The sequence below is a fragment of the Typopeltis vanoorti genome, chromosome 2 (genome assembly GCF_054136105.1).
Source record: "Typopeltis vanoorti isolate ZY-2024b chromosome 2, IOZ_Tvanoo_1.0, whole genome shotgun sequence".
Classification (NCBI taxonomy): domain Eukaryota; kingdom Metazoa; phylum Arthropoda; class Arachnida; order Uropygi; family Thelyphonidae; genus Typopeltis; species Typopeltis vanoorti.
Genome location: NC_143550.1, coordinates 131,858,072 through 131,877,578, shown reverse-complemented (window position 1 = coordinate 131,877,578; position 19,507 = coordinate 131,858,072). Strand labels below are relative to the sequence as shown.

The 19,507-nt window shown below is 34.4% G+C and overlaps 1 protein-coding gene across 3 annotated transcripts in view; it reads right to left on the bottom strand.

Moving 5' to 3' along the window:
- TppII (Tripeptidyl-peptidase II) overlaps positions 1-19,507 on the bottom strand; it is a 583,232-nt gene that overhangs the window by 494,564 nt on the left and 69,161 nt on the right. For 2 of the 3 annotated variants that reach the window (XM_090408276.1, XM_090408286.1), the window contains exon 4: positions 12,511-12,615. In XM_090408276.1, coding sequence (XP_090264402.1) covers positions 12,511-12,615 — 105 coding nt within the window. Of the gene's footprint in view, positions 1-10,269; positions 10,313-12,510; positions 12,616-19,507 lie in introns of those variants that run through there. The other variant, XM_090408295.1, reaches the window with a different exon arrangement.

Here is a 19,507-nt window from a genome sequence, read left to right as displayed (position 1 = left end):
TAGAGCTCATACATTTTATGCCATTTAATGCAACTAATAAGAAAGGTAGTGGTGGTGGTAGTAGTAATGCAGTGGACTATGTAAGAATTACATCCCATAAAGATTTATTCAAGAATACTTGAGAAGCAGGTAAAAACATAGTGAAAGAGAAATTTTGGAAGAAACATGTTTCTTCTAACTTGGTTTCAGGACAAACAAGCATTGTCAGAACCAGATTTTTACTTTTGAGATAAAAACAGTCAAGAAATCATGGAAACATAATGATCTGTATTAAAGTTTTGTAGATTTGGAAAAGGCATGGGATAAGATGCTAAGATAAAAGATTTTCAAAAACTAGTAGTAGAGTGTGAAGGATCATTGTGCAGAGAAATAGATCACCTAGATTTAAGTGTAAGTTAGCAGTTATTATTATCATATGAAACATCCAGGTAGTCCAGAACTCATCGAGGAAGGCTGTACATCACCTACACTAGCTACCACACCTTCTCTTAAACTCATTCATACTAGATGCACTCGCCACTTCAACAGGCAAACTGTTCCACTCACACTTTTCTGTGAGAGAAAAATGGAGCTCTTATCCCTATCTTACCACACACACACAAAACTTAACTTCCATGGATGTCCCTGTGCCCTCTACTCACCTTCCATATAATGAAAAATTGTAGACAACACCAAGTCAGAATTTATGATAGACATTTATCATATCAACCCTCGGCTGCTTACCAGTATTTGCAGCTACACCTCTCAATCTGTAGTCAAAATCTACTCATTATGTAGCTCAGTGGAAGCAGTGTGTGCATTCATGCCACCAGGTTGCCAGAAGAAAGAGCATCCTAAGTTTGATTTTAGTCGGTGATTAGAGGAACTTTTTTAGATTTCTTTCATTCACTTACATTTCTGGCAAAGGCAAGTGCTTTTTTCTCTGCAAACTTGGGTATTTTGTCCCATAAACTCAAGAAAATCAACCACAGAACCCACACCATTTCAGACAGTAAACATAGTGTTAGGATTAGGGACAGTGTTAGATGGTGGCACTTGTCTTTGGCCTCTCTTCACCAGATGCTGTGTAAAATCAGTGATAGTCTACGTGACAGTTTACTGACAGTTACCTCTGATTGTCTACTGGTGAAGACAGAACTGCTCCCTCAGTCTCCATAAAGTCAGATAGGACTAAAATGGCCTCTCCTACTCCCTACAGGAGGATAAAAAGCATTAGTAGTGAAGTACCTGCAAAATGCATTTTGCAGGAATATGCAAGGGAACTGGCAATGCCTCTGGCTAGGTTCTTTCAGTCTCAACTACAGTAGAATTCCAAGAGAGCTGAAAGAGGACAAAATAATTCCCTTGCATAAGGGAGGTTCTAAGACTGTGGTAGCAAATTATAGCCCAATCAGTATCTCTGGAGTAGTGGTAAAAGTACTGAAAAACTTGATCAAAAAGAGGATTCAAGAATGGGTGGATAAGAATATGATACTGTATGAAGGGCAACATGGCTCTGTGAAGGGGCAGTCATTCCTTAGTAATTTACTGACTGTTTATAATAGAGTGACAGCTGAGTTGGATAAAGGAAATGGCCACATGATGATTTTGCAAAAATTTGACCCATGGAACTCTGTCATGCAAATTAGAACAAACGGGGATGGATATGATACTGATTATGTGGATAAGAGAGTGCTGTATTCAAAAATGACTGCTGGACAGATATCAAAAAGTGGTATATAAAGGAGCAGAATCCAGGCAAAAACTGGTGACTATTGGTGTTTATTACTATTTCATTTGTACATAAATGTTATAAGAAATAACCTGAAAAGAAATATTCAGTTGTTTGCTGATGATGTACAATGAAGTATAGCAACAGTGAATCAAGGTGATGTGGAGAGATTTCAGGGATTTAAATAGGCTGTAATATGGGCAGAAGATAATTGGTATGAGTTTAATGTGGAGAAATATAAAGTTATGCATTTTGATATAAATAGCTTATAAGATGTGTGTGTGTCACATTGATGGAACTGTACTGAAGGAAATAAATGAAGCTACAGATTTAGGAGTGGCAGTAGACAGAGAGCTGAAGTTTAGAGGACATACTAAGCTGGCTTATAAGATTCCTTGGCTATTATAAGGTTTAGTTTAATCCTTTATCCAAGTGTGAGCAAACAAAGTTTGTGCCTGAAAGTATCTTCAGGACTGGGGTAAGGTGGTACAACACCGGGAAACTCGTTGCAAAGGTGGAGAAAGCTCTCGTCACTCCTATCTCAGTATCTCCAATAATAATACAAAGCACATCTCCTTGTGGACATGTGTAATGCTATGCATTAAGGCAAGGGCCACTATCCATACCAGTTTTGACCTTTATTGAGGTCTCGTCAGTGGGAGCCAGGCCCAGTAGTGGAGATACCAAGGCAGAAGCAGTGAGAGGTCATCCCAACCTATAGGAGTTGCCAAAGGGTGTACAGCCTTATTATTAAATTATTCCGGATTCAGAGAAAGATGTTGAGAGTTTATTTTTCAGTTGGTTAGACTATAATAAGTTTAGTTTAATCCTTTATCCAAGTGTGAGCAAACAAAGTTTGCTCCTGAAAGTATCTTCAGGACTGGGGTAAGGTGGTACAACACCGGGCAACTCGTTGCAAAGGTGGAGAAAACTCTCATCACTCCTATCTCAGTATCTCCCATAATACAAAGCACATCTCCTTGCGGACATGTGTAATGCTATGCATTAAGGCAAGGGCCACTACCCATACCAGTTTCGACCTTTATTGAGGTCTCGTCAGTGGGAGCCAGGCCCGGTAGTGGAGATACCAAGGCAGAAGCAGCATAGTCTAACCAAGTGAAAAATAAACTCTCAACATCTTTCTCTGAATCCAGAATAATTTAATAATAAGGCTGTACACTCTTTGGCAACTCCTATAGGTTGGGATGACCTCTCACTGCTTCTGCCTTGGTATCTCCACTACAGGGCCTGACTCCCACTTGCTGAGACCTCAATAAAGGTCAAAAACGGTATGGGTAGTGGCCCTTGCCTTAACGCATAGTATTACACGTCTGCAAGGAGATGTGCTTTGTATTATGGGAGATACTGAGATAGGAGTGAGAGATCTTTCTCCACCTTTGCAACGAGTTGCCCGGTGTTGTACCACCTTACCCCAGTCCTGAAGATACTTTCAGGTGCAAACTTTGTTTGCTCACACTTGGATAAAGGATTAAACTAAACTTATTATAGTCTAACCAAGTGAAAAATAAACTTTCAATTACTTGGCTATTGAAGAACACACTGGCAAGTACAGATAAAGAAGTTCTTATTCCTCTATATTATAAGGCCTTGATATGTCCACATCTGGATTACAGTGCTCAGGTCTGGTCTGGTCTGCTGGGCTTTTTTGAGGATAAGGAAGGTGTGAAGAGGATTCCCCCCCCCCCGCAACCTGCGAGCAATCAAGATGATGAATGGTCTGTGGAATGTTCCTATGAGAACAGATTGAGGGTGTGGACTGTAGCAGTTGGCTGATAGTCAAAAAAGAGAGGCTATGACAATCATTTCAGTTACTTATAGGGTTTTAGAGGACTGATGCAGGGGAAATGTTTCAGAATGTGACTAGAGAGGAAGAACATGAAGTTGAGTAAAAGTGTAGTTAGTAGGGGTGTGAAGAATAGATTTTTCATTTGGAGAGTTGCGAATGAAAACTCTGTCAGAGTCAGAGCTTTGGCTGTTAATAAGTTCAAGGAGAGGCATGACAGATTGTGTGGATAGTTTAGGTCTCCTGCAATGAGTCTTCAGACTCTGTGAAGGTGCCCATAGGTAATAATCTACATTCTATAATCCGGATATAATCTTTTCAACTCTTCTTTACACCCTCTCTACAATTTATTTATTCCACCTGAACCCAGAAGATCAAAGGGCAGTTCTATTTGCGATTTGTAAACAGATTTTATAAAACAACTTTTTATCCTTACATGTCAATATTCATTTCGACTTTGCAATTATCCTCTGGATTGTATTTGCAATTTTTGATTTGACTACTGAACTTCAAATTTTCCCATACACCATAACTCCAAGATCTACCCAGCCTCATGTGTTTCTCATAACATAATCTCAGAAATATAATATGCTGCTGGAAATTTAATCATGCCAAAATGCAAAACTTGATGCTTATACACATTAAATTAAGAATCATTATCATTTACATTTCCAGCATACTTAAATCAGTCTGTAAGTGCTGGTCAGTAGCATTCCTGATTGCCCTGCCTATCTTTGTAATCATCAAAAAAAAAAACTAAACATTACTTGTCAGATCCTTCTCAATAATATCAATGTATGTACTGAAGAATGGTCTAAGGACTGGCCATGAATTTGATAATCAAAATGATTATTGGATGTTGGGGCAGCAACAACATTCATCCAGATGAGTGGAAGTTCACACATAAGTGACAACGGTGTGAAGGATATCGGGATACCACCTTGTTCTATTTTTTCCCTGGTAAGGTAGCAGTATGGATGGAAGTTCTAAGAGATGATAAAGTGCATAATGACTCAATACTTTAAATTAAAGATGCCAAGAAATTATATTCTTGGTTTAATCCTTTGTTTGCCTTGTTTGACTACTGAACTTCAAATTTTCCCATACACCATAACTCCAAGATCTACCCAGCCTCATGTGTTTCTCATAACATAATCTCACAAATATAACATGCTGCTGGAAATCTACTCATGCCAAAATGCAAAACTTGATGCTTATAAACATTAAATTAAGAATTTTAAGTCAAACCAAGAATATAATTTCTTGGCATCTTCATTTTACAGTATAACTAAGTGGAAAAACTTCCAAGGACTCAATACTTGTGTATGGCAGAAGAAGGAACAAGACTTCCTACATCATAAACCAGCAAACTCCTTGTGTACCTGTTGTGAACTCTCCTACTAAAAGGAAATGTCCATTTAATCTGTCCATTTCTTCCTTTAGAAAATCTAAAGGAAGAAATGAACAGATTAAAAATAGCCATACTAGGAATTAGTGAGTTAAGATGAGATGGAGCAGAACTGGAGTCTTTTGGAGTGGTAACTACAGAATCATTTATCAGGGTGAGTGACAGCAAAAAATGAAGTCACAAAAGTTCTCGCTAAGGAATGGGGAAGAAGAGCAATCAAGTCAGTAAAATATAGCAGCAGAGTGATAATGGTAAAACCTGAAGCAAAATCAACAAATATAATAGCAATAATAATTCAAGCTTACATGCCTACTACACTGATGATGAGGGTGAAAAAGTATATCTGCATATACTCTTTCACCTTCATCATCCATTAACCTTCATCAACCATTAATACTACTGGCCTGACCTCTAATAAAAAAAAACAAAAAAACTTCACTATATCAAAGCTAAAGACCTATTATTTGTTACAAATTCTTAAGGGATATATTAATATTAAGCTAGAGAACAACATGCTCTCACATAATTACTCACAGATAAAGTGGAACAAAATAGTATAGATAACAGCCAATAAGAACTGAAATTATTGCTTAGAGTCTTAAAGAAAGAGTTTCTGGAGAACTGGAAAGAACTTACATGGCTGAATGTGTGAAATCTAACTTCATGGAATTTTTATGACACTGTTATTTTTTAGATTAGGATGGTTGATCAAAATTTTGCAGACTTCCTTGAATTGGCATTCATACCAAGCTGGTATGATGCAAGGAACAGATATCTTTCAAATCAATTTGGCGTTAAGAGTGTGATCTGAGATGCCTGCTTTACCAAAATTGTTAAATTTAATATGTTGTTAGTGTTCTTTTTGATGGATTGGAATTGTGCATCCAGTTTTGCCAATAGAAGGTAACTTACAGGTACAATAGATTCTGTTTACCTCAGGGTAGGTCAAGGGAGGGAGAGGATCCTTGGAGGAGTTGAATATGATTTTTTTTTTTTAACTTTATAGGTGGTTAAAAGTAGCATTAAGATTGTTAGGATTCTAATTATTTTATCTGACAACCTGTATGGGAGAGCTATGGTTTGCATTTTTCAGTGAAGCTTTATGTTTTTTAAAAGTCAGCATGTATATATTGGCCTGTATGTGTAGGCTTACAGTAAACAGCAAAGGATAGACTTCATGAGGGAAAACGTGTGAAGTGTATATATCCAGGAAAGGAAATGAGCTTTAATTTCCAATTTCAGTGGTAAATAGTATGTGCTCGTGTTGTTTGTTGAGGTGGCTGAGGAAGGTGTTCAAAGTTTGTCACCCATATGGCCAGATAATATATCTAATCCAAAGAAATTTAGAGCAATTCCAGAGGAATCTAAAGTAAAGGAATCTAGGGCACATTGCTCAAAAACTTCCAAATAAAAGTTTCTGTCAATTTGGATGGGGGGGGGGGGAGGATACTGCCGAGCCCATTGTGGCAAAATTATTTTGCCACACGAAGGAACTTAGTACATGGGCAAAGAGAGCCATAATATCGAGTGAAAATTTGTTCTGTAAGAGAAGAATTGTTTCATTGATTATGACATTCATGAAAAGGGCAGAAATGTCAAAACTGACTAATAAATCATCTTTGCTGAGTATTATGTTTTTAATTTTGTTTGGAGGGGAATCACCTACCAACTCCTTAAGTGTTGATGTTAATTTCTTGGCTAGATAATAATTAGGGTTACTGTATCTTCATCTATTATTATACAGGCACATCCATGGAGTCTGAAGACTCATCGTGGGAGATCCAATTTATCATACCTCTCCTTGAACTCGTTAATAGTAAAAGCACTCACTCACAACTGACTCTGGCAACTCATTACACTCATTCATCACTCTCCAAGCAAAAAATCTAGTCCCCCCCCCCCTACTGACCACACCTTTATTCAACTTCCAGGGATGAACCCTTGTTCTGGTCCCTCTAGCCAAATGCTGAAACATTTCCCCTGGAAACTTAAACGTTTCTTTTTATCTCCTCTTTTTCTCCTATCAACTAACTTCTGCAATCCACACACCTTCAATTTATCCTCATAGGGCACATTCCACAGGCCACTCATCATCTTGGTCCCTCGCTTCTGAATCCTCTCCACTACTTCCACATCCCCAAGAAACCCAGGGGACCAGACTTGGGCACAGTAATCCACATGTGGATGTATCAAAGCCTTATAAAGAGAAATTACAACTTCCTTATCTCTACTTGATAATGTGTTCTTCACTAGCCAAGTAATCCTATGTGCTACCTTAGCTATATGTCCTCTAAACTTTAACTGTCTATCTACCACCTAAATATCTAGATTCATCTATTTCCTGGATTATCCCAAAAGTGCATAACTTTACATTTCTCGACATTAAACTGACACCCATTATCTTTTGCCCATACTGACAGTCCATTTAAATCATCCTGCAAGCTCTCCACATCACCTTAACTATTACTCTACTTAATTTTGCATCATCAGCAAATAACTGAATATTTCTTTTCAGGTTATTTCTTATATAATTTATGTATACATTAAACAGCAATGGTCCCAGCACCGAACTTGCTTTCACCTCAATTCTGCCCCTCTGTATACCACTTTTTGATATCTGTCCAACAACCACCCTCTTATTGACTTAACCAGTGTCATATTATCCTCATTTGTTCTAATTTGCGTAATAATGGCATCATAAAAATTCCAAGAAGTTGGATTTCACACATTCAGCCCACGTTTAGGATTCTAAGCAATTCACCCCTTATTGGCCACTAAGGGGTGAATATACTGTTTTTGTTCTAATTCATCTGTGAGTAATTAAATGAGAGCACATTAGTCTCTAGCTTAATATTAACATATCCCTGAATAATTTGTAACAAATAATAGATCTCTAGCTTTGATGTAGTAAGGTTTTTTTCCAGCAGAGGTCAAGCCTCTAGCATTAACGGTTAATCAAATTTGTGTGATTTCAGCATACTCTGTTGTCTGTTGCTTTGTATATATGCATATATTCCAGATGATGACCTTAATATGAAGGTCAAAGCATTGAGTGATTATTCTCGTTTATACTAAGGTGAATTTTTATTCTAACATGGTAGTTGCTTCCATAAGTTTTTAATAATGAATATTAAAAGAAGAATTTGAATGGGTGCTAAATGAATTGTCTTCTAACAAGGAACGAGGTGTTGATAAATTTCTCTTACAATTAATAAAGTATTCAGGAAATATTTTATTAATTCATAAAATAAGTCATACCTATTCAAGATCATAAGGAATATATATGAAACAGGGATCAATCCAAGAGACGTTACACAATGCTCTGTCATTCCCATTACTAAAATAAATAATGTGGACATCAAACAATAAGTTTAATTGTTCAGGAAACAACAAGGGAGATTCTCTTAGAATAATTACTGAATGAAGATTTGAGAAGAATAAAAATATTCTGATAGTTTTTGACCTGGAAAAACTTTTCATAATCTTAATTGGAAAGAAATGTTTCAAATCTTAAGAACAATAAAGGTAGATTGGATAGATTAGTAGGCTCATATTTAATTTATACAAGCACCGACAAATCCAAATATTAACAACCAGCAGCAAAACTGAAACAGCAAGGATATGTAAAGATGTAAGTCAAGTGCATTCTCTTTCTTCAATGCTGTTTAATCTCTGCATTGAAACAGCAATAAATAAATTGAAATGAAATCAACTGGCAATGATCTGCAAATTATATAGCAGTTATTGCTAATAATGAGGACTAACTCTGAAATTCATCCTGACAAAGATGGAAGAAATTTTCATGCAGTATAGCCAAAAAATTAATTATAAGAAAACTAACTACTAATCACAAGTAAAAATAAAACATAAAATAAAAATAAACTTGGAAATAATGACAAGCAACAGCTAACCAATACCCACTTACAGATGAACTGCTAATCCAAAGAACCCACTCCTGTTTTATTCCATCTGCCTATTTTCTCTTGAAGTAATGACTAAGGACTACAACCTCTAGCTGCTGAAAAAAGAACATTCACAGATAACTTTTCTCTTTACTTCTATCATCAACACAATGTCCAATTTGCTGTAAGTTCTGAAACCTTTCCTTTGTAAGAATGATATGTTAAAAAAATTAAATTTTTTTATCTAAAATAAGATATGAAGTTGAAAGTTTATTTTTCACTTGGTTAGACAATAATAAATTTAGTTTAATCCTTTATCCAAGTGTGAGCAAAAATTTGCACCTGAAAGTATCTTCAGGACTGGGGTAAGGTGGTACAACATCGGGTAACTCGTTGCAAAGGTGGAGCATGCTAACATTACTCCTATCTTAGTATCTCCAATAATGCAAAACACATCTCCTTGTGGATATGTCTAATGTTATGCATTAAGGGAAGGGCCACTACCCACACTAGTTTCGACCTTTATTGAGGTCTATTCAGTGGGAGCCAGGCCCAAGTGGAGATACCAGGCAGAAGCATTAGCAAGGTCATCTCTACCTATAGGAATTGCACATAAAAAGGTGGCACACTATTGCCAAACGGTGTGCCACCTTTTTAATAAATTACTCTGGATTTAGAGAAAGATGTTGAAAGTTTATTTTCACTTGGTTAGACTATAATAAATTTAGTTTAATCCTTTATCCAAGTATGAGCAAACAAAGTTTGCGCCTCAAAGTATCTTCAGGACTGGGGTACGGTGGTACAACACTGGGAAATTCATTGCAAAGGTGGAGCAAGTTAACATCACTCCTATCTCAGTATCTCCCATAATGCAAAACACATCTCCTTGAGGATATGTCTAATGTTATGCATTAAGGAATGGCCACTACCCAGACTAGTTTCGACCTTTATTGAGGTCTCTTCAGCGGGAGCCAGGCCCAAGTGGAGATACCAGGCAGAAGCATTAGCAAGGTCATCTCTACCTATGGGAGTTGCCAAAAGGTCAAAAAACCAAAAGGTTTTTTGACATTTTGACCTAAAGGTCAAAACTAGTCTGGGTAGTGGCCCTTCCCTTAATGCATAACATTAGACATATCCGCAAGGAGATGTGTTTGCTCACACTTGGATAAAGGATTAAACTAAATTTATTAAAATAAGATAAAATTTCATAAAATATATTCACAGTCATACTGTTGCCAAATATGACATGTTGGACAATACAGCACTGTGCTGGACTTAAATCATTTCCATTCCACTTTTGGGCTGATAGCTATAAGCACCTCACAAAATAGATATGATATTGTACTCTAGACTATCCTTCTGCTGACTATAGCAAATCATTTCCTATTCAACTCAAAAAATACCTCAGTAAAAATAATCAAAACATTACTTAAATACAACCTACACAGTTTAAAACTTGAACAAACCGACAACCCTTATCTGCTCTCCTGAAAAGAAAAGCAAACAGGTATATAAGATACTAAATTGGTCACCTGTCACAGATAAACAGAGGGAGCACTTAAAATCCATCCCAACAAATATAAAAATACAGTCAACTTTACACTATAAAAATCTCACATAATCATCTTACTTATGTTCATTTTTTTACAGTGCTATGTATACTGAGTGTAAATTTCATTAATATGGAATTAATGAGAAATATGTTTTGTTATATGATAAGATAATCTAAAAATATATGTAAATGTTTGCATTTATTAATGAAATTGTATAAATTAATATTACTGGAGCCACCATGTGGTTAAAGTGGTAATGTAATAACGGAGACTTAAATGTAGTTATAAGTAGTAAGCTTGCTTACCATATGTTGTAATCCTTGAGGAGTTACATGAAAATAATGCTTTATGTATATTATTGTATGTTTGTCTACAGTAGTGTTCATATGTCACTATTACTATACAATGTACGAGTATTGTAGTGATGGTCACCACTTGGTCACTTGAGTTTTGCTTTGAATCATGGTAACAGACACAAATGTTAGTTGTTTTTAGAATAGCTGTTGCTGGGTAACAAGAATGCCAGAAAGAAAAGAGTAGGCAAGCAGGGAAGAACAGCCAGAAAGTTCTAAAAAACTACCAAGTTAAGTTCTTTAATATCAGGAAAGTTTTTATAAGCATCTCTAATTACTCTCCAAAAATATTCTGAAGTTAATAATTGAAAGACAGTATAATGTATCAAGCCTTCGTAGATTAGTGAAAATATTTTGTGCTTAATGAAAAGCAAGTGATATTATAAGGAGCAATATGGAATCTGCAGAAAAGTTTCTTTTATTGGAAGTGTATTTGGAACTACTTAATTAAATGTATTATTCCTATTGTCTGAGCAACTATTCACCATGCCTGCTTCAGAAAAATGAAAAAAAAAAAAAATGCATTAAGGAAATTGCTTACTGAAAGGAGACATATGTAAGTAGGTTAGTTAAGTGAAGCCTTTGATTGTATTCTAAGGAATTTGAGAAATCAGGCAGAGTAAATGAATGAATAAAAACAATAAAATAAGCACTATAAAGGAAGTTCTCATACAGCCAAGATAAACTACAGAATTTTCAGCTGAATGCTGTGTTCAATCTATTTTATAAAGTATTTTCATGTTGTATCACAGAATTGTATTTAACTGTGAGTTTAGAGTGAAAGAATTTTATTGAGCTCATGATGTGCAATTCTTGGAACAGCCATTTAATTATTTGTATGTATTGAGAAGTTAGAAATTAATTTACTATTTTTAATTCTATAGACAATATGAAGTCAATCTCTTTAAAGAGATAGAATTACTTAGTATAGAGAATTGTGTCAATTTGTATATAATTATGTGTTTACAGTAAATATTTTATTATTTTTCTAATTGAGCTTCATTCTTTGAATATACACAACATGTTGATCCCTGAAGTCAATGCACCATCACGAATATGAATCTGAAACATTCTAACCAACTAAATTAAAATGATATATATAATATATTGTTATCTACACTCCATGACTGACTTTAATATATAGATTGGATAGATGGGGAATAACATACTTGGAGCAATCAAGCTTCATTTCAAATATACACTATAGTGAACTCACAGAGACCAAAAGAATAGTTTGTTATAGTGAAATCACCTACAGAATTAGAAAAAATTATCGTCCTTCAGAGATGCAAATTTGAATATGACAAAATATTTCCTGGTTTTTACCTTAAGATTAAAATATTCTCCCCATCCCACAAACAAAAGACAACTGAATGAAGTTGTCCATCACTAGAAAAATCTTATTTTAATAAGTTCAAAGGCCAAGATTGCCTATTATTCAAGAACAGGAATGAGGATGTCAGTTCTTATTTGTTTTGTTTCAGTCACAATTTCAGATGTCCATTACAGCAAGCTGTTGTTGCATCCTAATCGGCTGTCTTCCTATTTGTAAGTCATATTTAAATGTGAGAAAAACAAGCCACCCTGAAGGTGAGGGTGAGACTTGTAAACACATGATACTAGTGTTATGGGTTTCACAACTTCTCATGTGTGGGGGGTCAAACACACACAATATACTACAAGTATTTCACTTCTCTCTTAGCATTTCATTTGCATAATTTAATTTGAGAAAACCACAGTAAGTTTTAAGCATTCCTTTTTGGTATAATTTAAACTTACCTGTTCATGTGCAGTTAATTTATTATTAAATTCTTGCAAATTTCTTGAGGCAGCAGCAAGTGTTGTTTTATGATAAGGATTCCAAAGTTTTTCTTTCCTCTCTTTCTGCAATAATCATACAAAACATTCACCAACAGGTGCCTATTGATATTTTGAAAAATTAGCACTATTATATGTTTACATAAAGAAGAAATATTATAATGCATTTCCATTGTAAATGATTTACTAAAAACTTAACTTAATTAAGTGTATTTTAGTAAAAACTAAAATTTACTAAAATACACTTAATTTCCTAAAAAAACTTTTAGGAAATAAAGTGTATTTTAGATGTGATATGCCAATATTGTAGTTTGCTTCCTGATTAATTTAAATTACATAAAAAGAGTAATTTCATATTATAAATGTCCTAGTCCATGTTCATTGCATCCTTTACATATTGGGTTATTGTAACTGGAATTTCAAATTAAAAAAAAAAACAATCATGGATAAACCTTGAGTAAATTAAAATATATTAAATTTCCAATTGCTATTCCATGCATAATTTTCTTTTGTTTAATTAACCTCTTAATATACTAAGATCACTTTTTTTTTTACAAGATTTTGAATAGGAATATAAATGAGTATGTGAATAAGAAAAGATGCTCATAAAAAGGTACATCTTATAATTGCGCTTGTATAGTAATTTTCAATACTTATGACAACTGAAAGTAGAGCTGTTTTTGGCATAAAGAAAATTCATTCATTATCAATAGTAGCACATCCATTCTTCATGGTCACACATCATTCAGCATGTATTATGAAAAAAATTAATAATAATAAATTAAATATGAGTGTGTCAGTAATCAAGTTAATCAAAATAAACAAAATGTTATATGTTTCAACAATCATATTCAGATGTTGTTTATTATTTTAACGGTATAATAGAACACAGAAACTAAGTAAATAATTAATTTATTCACTTGATGCTGATATTTCGCTGGTATTATAACCAGCATCTTCAGAGCACAAAAACACTGTTTGACAATCCACAAAAAATAAACAAAATACTAAACACTCCTAAGAAACCCCTCCCACCATCCACCACAGAGAACTACAACAAAACAGTCACCATCCCTTACATTAAAGGCACATCCGAAAAGATCTCAAGAATTCTCATTAAACATAAACTACGCACTACATTCAGACCATGTAGCAAATTAGCCACCCTCATCCGCTCACCCAAGGACAGCATTCCTCCTTTATCACATCCAGGAGTCTACCAAGTACCCTGCTCATGCAATCATGCCTACTACGGTCAAAAGGAAGAACTGTGAATATCCGCATCAGCGAACATAAACGATACGTCCGGAAATATCATTATGGGAAGTCGGGCCTAGCAGACCATGCTCTGGATACCCCTGCACACAGGATCAACTGGAAAAACACAAAAGTACTACACAGAAACCCATATAAATCAGAGAGATTGTTCTTAGAGGCGACAGAAGCCCTAAAACACACCCCAAATCTCAACAAATATGGCTGTATTAACTTGCCGAAGATCTGGGAGACAGTCATATTAAGGAAAAACTAGCACTTTTCTAGGACTCTAGCAATATATGATAGCGTTTTTTTTTTTTTTTTTTTTTTTTTTTCAGATAGAGGGCGCCAAAATCAGGACTCTAGTCTTTGTGTTGCTGCTACAATTTTGTTAATGTACACCATGTTGTTTTAGTCTCGCGTATTGTGACAAACAGTGTTTTTGTGCTCTGAAGATGCTGGTTATAATACCAGCGAAATATCAGCATCAAGTGAATAAATTAATTATTTACTTAGTTTCTGTGTTCTATTATACCGTTAAAATAATAAACAACATGTTCGACGAACACATAAGTCTGTCCACACGTTTAAATCATATTCAGATTATCTGGAGTGCATCCATATACACACAAAGAGCTAAACTGCAATACTGTAAACTACAAAATAATTTAGTTAACCTCTTTTGTGTCTAACCTCTTGTAGGAAAAACAAACTTTTTTTTTTACCATCATTCTTTTATACCGAACTGCTAACCATGTTTATCCTTTGGTTATTGCAGATTTTAGACAAGTGTTCAACTAATGTGACCAATTTTTTTACAATGAAAAGGAGGACGAAAAAAATTAAGAAAAAAGTACAACGTAAATAAATGAAACATTTTATTAATTTAAACAAAAATACACTAATTATGCTTACATCCCTTTTAATTATTTAATTAAATGAGTATTTTTCCATTGAATGAATATTTTTTGTCAATATATCATTTTCTAACAATATATTGGAAATTTCGGAGCAAGAAATATCCTTCATATTGAATTTTACGGTAAGTGTTGCAGCTAGAGTATCAACATTCAATCTTGATTTCTCACTTGTCCAAAAATCATTACCAACTGAAAAAACTCTTTCAACTGCTGAATTAGTTCCAGGGCAGCACAACGTAAATTCAACAAGAATAACTAAATTTTCATATGGAATGTGTTCATTTTTGAAATGGTTAAATATTTCCACCCATCTATTATCAATTTCAACATGTTGATTTTCCCATTGTTCTAATTTATCAGAATTTAAATATACATTCAGTCTTCTAATTTCTTCAAACAGACAATTGTCATCGATTTTAATATCAGGCATTTCTTTCGATAAAAACTCAACGCAATTTTCAATATCTGCCCAATTTACTTGCGATGAAGTCAAAAAACACCATTAAAAACTGTTATTTCCTGTGATATTTGTTTCAGACCATTTTTCGACATATTGGAAACATGTTTGGTAAAAATTCTGCACTTCTTTGGTAAACTTTTCCGTTATGCCCGGATTTGATTCCTCTAAGTTTGACAATTTTCTTTTTATTATTAAAGGAATAAATTTTTCTTCAAATCGTGATTTATATTGAAGGACAAAATCGTTCAAAATAAGACTAACTTCTGTAGCTGAAATATGTTCACCTTCAATCTTATGAATCGTTTTGTGGAAAATAGATGCCTGATTATGTACAAAATACATTAATATCTCCGATAATTCATAATTGAAAAAAGATTCCAGAATTTTTGGACATTTGTCTAAACTTAAAAAATATGAATGGAGAGGCTCAAATAATTGTAAAACACGTTCTATAGCAGGTGTTAGAGTGAGTCATCTAACTTTTGAATATCCTAAAAGTTTTTTGTATTCAACATTTGCGTCTTCACAAAATTGTTTTAAAGTAGCCACACGAACAGTAAAACGACTAAAATACAAATAAATTGTCGTTATTATTATTTCTACATCAATTGGCATGGCACATGATGCTGTGTTGATTGCATTTGACAAAATATGTGCATTACAACCTATTCCTAGTATTTTCTTTTGGAGTAAATCTTGTAATTTTACATAGACATTATTCACTCCTTTGTGTCTTCGCCCACCAAAATTTGCGTTTGTATTATCAGCTGTTAGTGCAACAACTTTAGATTTCAAATTGTTTTCATTTATTACTCTGCATAGGTGGTTTGACAAAATTTCAGCAGTTTCGCCCTCAATGGATTCTAAATTTAAAATTTTTACTTGAATGCCCTTGGTAACATTATAATACCTTACTAGTATTGGATACAATTTGGTTTCATTATGATTTGATACATCAGATAAAACCGTTACAAATGCTGCATTTTTCAAGTCTTCTGCAAGTATTTTATCACAGTAATTTTTAAATACTGATTTAATAATAGCTCACATTTTGTCCTGGCACATGAAAATTTAGCATTGTGAAAGTTTTTCAATAATTCAGTTGTACAATCCATACTACGAAAACTTTGATTGTGAATTATGGTATGAAATGCAAATGTTCCCTCCATTACAGCTAACTGTTTTTCATCTTCAGAATAATTAGAAGTTTTAAAAAAATAGGTTACTTTACTACTGGAAGCTGATGCATCTAATGATTGCTTATGTTTGTTGGTGTTCAAGTGTTTCGTTATAGCTGATCTGCCTCCAACTGCAATACAAAATTCTCCTCTGCAAATATTGCAGAAAACAATGTTGTCTCTCTTTGATATGAGGAGTGGAAATTCATTTTTCAATTGATCGTTGAAATGGCATTTCCTCTTTCTTGATTTTTCCATCCCTTAAATGAAATTAAAAATTAAAAATAAAATATAGAGCCAAATGAACGATGCTAGCACTTTATGAATAAATAAAATTAATAATTAAAACTAAAACTTTAATAACAAAAGCGATAAAACTTTACTAAATCTATATTTAAATTATTTTACACTTGTGTTGAAAACAGGGTTGTATAAAATTGAATTAATGAATTAATAAAACGTGAAGTGTACTTACCTGAGTATAATATTCACTGAGAAAGAAATAATTTCGTATTTCCGTTAGAAATAAACACAAAGTATAATATAGACATAAAGTAAACAAAGTGAAGTGCGCAATGGTGCGAAACAAGGGCGAGACACGTGAAGTTCTCCTATGCCCTGTGCATGCGTTTCATAATCGCGTCTTTCCGAACTGTACTATCACATGACGCGTAACAGTTTGGCGCGGCATCTCTGAATACAGAGATTAACAGATTAGTTTTAAAATATCAAAAAGGAGGACAGGTAGGAGGACACTTTTCGAGAAAGGACAGAACCTACAAAAGAAGGACTGTCCTCCCTAAAGGAGGACGATTGGTCACCTTAGTTCAACACAATGCAAAATACCATACAATTGTGTATTCAGGTGGCCAATCGCATAACAAATGGTGTAGCAATAGTGATGAAAACTGCCAACTGCATGGAAGGCTATTGACCCATTACTGATAGAGTAATAATGGTGAAAACTGCAGTCAAACCTTTTAATATAGTTATAATTCAAGTATATGATTTCCATACAAAACTCCATGAGAATAAAATTAATGAATTTCATGAGCAAGTTCAAGAAGCATAACCATACTTAATGCCATCCATATCTTCATCACGTTTGCATACCACAGCTGAACTTTCTTGAATTTTAACAACCTCTATTTTGCCTGAACCCAGTTTGTTCTTCTCCAAGTTTCTCTTCCACAATTTTTCTCAGTCTCTTTTCAAGTATGCATGCATAGATCTTACCTAGAGCACTCAAGTAAAGAAATTCCTCTGTAATTCTCACATTCAGCTTTATTCCCTTTTATTTTTTTTTTTAGAGAGAGAGTATGTGTGTGTGTGTTATCCCATGATTAATCATACACATTATAATATCAGATAACATTAGATGCCTATGCAACTATGAGAACTCGACTCCAATCATCTGGAATTCAATCTTCTAAACATGCCTTCTGAATTATGCAGTGTAGCAACTGTAAAACTTTTATATCTCCATATTTAAGCATTTCTGGTAAAATATCATCTACTTCATCTTTCCACATTTCAAGTTTTTGATGGCTTTACTACCTCAAGTATGGATATAATCCTCTATGTATACTCCTCTTTACATTCTTCTTGACAATTTGCTACTACTGTTCTGTCCCTACTCATTTCATTTAACAGTCTTTCAAAGTCATTACTCTAGACATCTAGGATAATCCTTATTTTCAGTTTTCGGGCCACCTTTATCATCTTTGATTCCTTTTAAATTCTTTCTTCCATTTCTGAACTTTTTCAATAGCCTCCAGAACAGATTAACATTTTGTTGTTAAAAATAAACATGAAGAATCAGTTATTAATAAATGAAATGCCAAACATCTCAGCTATGGGGTGTCTCCAAACTGATAATCAATAGTTACATAGTCATCTAATCTGATATTACAATATGCATGATTAATCATGGGATATCTCTCCTCCTCCAATTCCCATATACTGAGAGCTCTCGCTCGTATCAGTCTCATACATAAACATAGTAGCTGCATGAGTCAGACTACTTGGGTGAGTGGTCAAATTGTGAGATACTCAAATATCAAGACCACCTGAACAGCATAAACAAGTTTACTATGCTTAAACATAAACTGAAAATGTCCTAGGCGGAAAAAAAATAGTCATTTAGCACATGGAATTAGGTTAACAAACTTGATTAACAAACAATTGAAATTATGTACCCAAAAAGTAATTCCCTTCTAACCACACTCATCTACAACATTCAGCCTCAGAATATAGCTAGCTGCTCAATCTTGAGGATATATGTTTCCATATACTTTAATTACATAATTGGTATGCACATATGCCTGATTTATCATGCCACCATTGTTTAGCTTAAAGTTAAGAAGATACAAATGTACATTTTCAGGATAATTTCTATCTTGTTAACCCTATTCTGGAATGCATTTTGTAGAATGCTTTAATATTATACAATATGAAAGCATTCTACAAAAACCTTTTAATGTCACTATCCCTGCACTAATGGTATGCTTAATTCAAAATGCACTTGTTTTGATCAATAACTTTGCCAGTTCTAATGTGAAGCGCCAGAAAGTTTCTGGTGGTATAATCACAGTATATTCTCAACTATAGTGCCAAATATCAGTCTACTTAGTCTGGCTTAACTGATTCTTCACTCTGAAGTCATCCTCAACAACTACTAATAATAAAAAGTTTAACAAGATTCCTACTTACAGATGCTTTACACCAATAGCATTTCGGAAACTTCCGCACAGAGAGAATTTCAAAAAATAAAAAATAAACACATCAAGAAATATAGCAACCTTGTGAAAAACAAACCACAACCACAAATTCAACCACTCCAGACAGTAATAAACCTCTCTTCCAAAAGGCTCAACGACGATGCCGTCAGCGCCCTTTGCCTCGGCCGTAATTTTGCCGTCGCTCCGAAGGAAGTGCCGGTGCTTGACGTAATGGTGAACATCAAACGTGGAATCGGTCGCTTACCGTCAGAGATAGCTAACAACATCAGACTTGACGTAGCCAACATCCTCGCGCATTCTTCGCCGCCAAAAAGTAATTTATCATATGCCCAACGCACGGCTCTCCTGAAACTACGTAAAGAAAAAAGTATCGTCATCACCAGAGCGGATAAGGGTAATGCC